Source organism: Agrilus planipennis, unplaced genomic scaffold, assembly GCF_000699045.2.
Source record: "Agrilus planipennis isolate EAB-ADULT unplaced genomic scaffold, Apla_2.0 scaffold80, whole genome shotgun sequence".
In the NCBI taxonomy this organism is placed as follows: domain Eukaryota; kingdom Metazoa; phylum Arthropoda; class Insecta; order Coleoptera; family Buprestidae; genus Agrilus; species Agrilus planipennis.
Window position 1 is genome coordinate 175108 of NW_020438873.1, and position 2201 is coordinate 177308.

Consider the following 2201-nt stretch of genomic DNA (forward strand, 5'->3'; position numbering starts at 1 on the left):
AGGAGCTTGACGAATCAGTCTATAGAGATGGCATTAATAGACTGGAACACCGCTATGAGAAATGTATCAGCCTTGGAGGAGATTATGTTGAGAAATAAAAAAAAAAAATTTTTAAAAACCTTGTTTTTCTTGGTCAGGCCGGAAACTTATCAATCCACCCTCGTATATTCCGCAAATTATGGCATGCTAATCATTTGTCTTTGAGACGCTCTGCCGAGATCCTTCCTTATCTTTTATCTATCACTAAAGCTAATCCGTTTATAATAATATTAAACGCATCTGCGATATACAAGCTAAAAAGTAAAAACCTTTTGTAAATGCGTTTTCCCTTCTTATAAAAACAAATTGCGCTCTCTTCAGTTTTCGTAAAAATCTAACTTTATAAATAACTAAGACGAGTGCTTGTCTTGAGTAAAAGCTGGACGCCCCTTTGCAATAGCCTCGTGTCCCCTAAGAGGGAGGCGCACCCCACAGGTTAATTGGAGATCACTACAATTACGATATCAATTAATTAATTAATTTATATTCGCCCCTTTCAATTTTTATTTTGTTTTAAAGATACTATGTGAGTTTTATTAGATACAGGTACTAATTTTATAATTTTCAATTTTTACTCACTACAAATTACCTTAAGTTAATAAGGAAAATTTGTTGCTGTTGTCACACCCTCGCCGGGAATCGAACCCGGAAGCTTCGGTTTTACGCAACAATGCTCGATTCCCGGCGAAGGTGCGACAACAGCAACACATTTTTCCTCGTTAACTTGAGGTAATCTATAGTGGGCAAAAATTGGAAATGAATTTTCACATAAAATGTTAAAGTGTTTCATATAGTATTACTTTATAATGTTAAATAAATGTCACAAAAAATTTCACTGATTGTGAATAATATTTTTGAATGCTGCACCATTTCCAATACTGTCATTAAGTTTCTAATAGTTTTACATTTAATTTTTAGTTTATACTAGTCGATTTAGTGAAAGAAGCAATGCTGGAAAAAGTGAATAATTCAAAAAAAGGGTATATTATTGTCGATTTTCCAAGAAGTAGTAAGCAAGCAAGTCTTTTCGTAAAAGAAGTGGGACATGTTGATTTCATTATTTATTTGTACGCAACGACTGATATTCTAATTAAAAGAGTAATAGAAAGGCCTGGACCGGAGGAAACAGAAAAATTCATAAAAGAAACGCAAAACAAATTAAAGGAGATTCGAGAAGCACTTAACAAATACAATTACAAAATTGAAAAGGTAATAATAATAATAATATCTCAGCCTTTTATTCCGCATGCCTTTTTTCTATTCACTATGCTATTAGGACCATTCAAGTATTACGTAAGCAGAATTTTAGTAATCCTTAATTCCCCCCTCTTCCCCTTGTCAACAAACGGTAAGCAAAACACTTACCCCCCTTCCCTATATTTACGTAAGCATTGGTATATATTATTTAAAAATTTGTTGAGGTTTCTTTATTGTTATTCATGCGCCTAGAAATAAGGAATTTATAAACGATAGAGGAATTTAATTCCCATTTAATACTTATTCGAGCAAATTATTAAGATCATATTTAAATATTGCATTCTTAATACATAAACGATATTTATTTATTTTATCTATTTAAAAATTTGTTAAATTCAAATTAATCATCCTCAATCCATGAAACTTTAATTCACGAGTCCAAGTTCCACTTTATTTAGACTTTAATTAGACAAAAAAATATTTTCATTAATCAAATAAACTGTAAATATTCTTTATCAGCCTATGTTTAGGTGCTACTCTGCCCACTCGAAGTAGCTGATATGAGTAATACCTGAGCAGAAACTAATAAATAAAGTAATTAATTTATCAAATTAATTAGACAGCTCAATCAATATATAATGTTCAACCATTATGCATAATTTCTATAATCGCTATTTAATCACATTATCTATAATACATACGCGTATTTTTCATTTGAGAAATTCTTTTATTCCTTCCATTAATTTCTATTACTTAATTTTATTAATTATTATTTTCAGTTATGCTGTTTGTACTATGAAAGCCCAAATAGGTTTTTATTTTAATATCTAACTCAAAAATATGTACCTACCTTTCTAAATCCACATTTAAAATATATATATCAAGTATATAGCCAATTTATTACTAAAAGTAAAAACCAATTGAATTAATATAAGATAATCCCTTACAAAATAATATTTTAATAG

At 29.8% G+C, this 2201-nt stretch overlaps 1 protein-coding gene across 1 annotated transcript in view; it reads left to right on the forward strand.

The window, feature by feature from the left end:
* The first annotated feature begins 938 nt into the window (after positions 1-938).
* The window catches only part of LOC108734753, a 2397-nt gene continuing 1134 nt past the window's right edge, over positions 939-2201 (forward strand). The window contains exon 1 of the mRNA XM_025979464.1: positions 939-1248. Coding sequence (XP_025835249.1) covers positions 988-1248 — 261 coding nt within the window. The 5' untranslated portion in view covers positions 939-987. The remainder of the gene's footprint in view (positions 1249-2201) is intronic.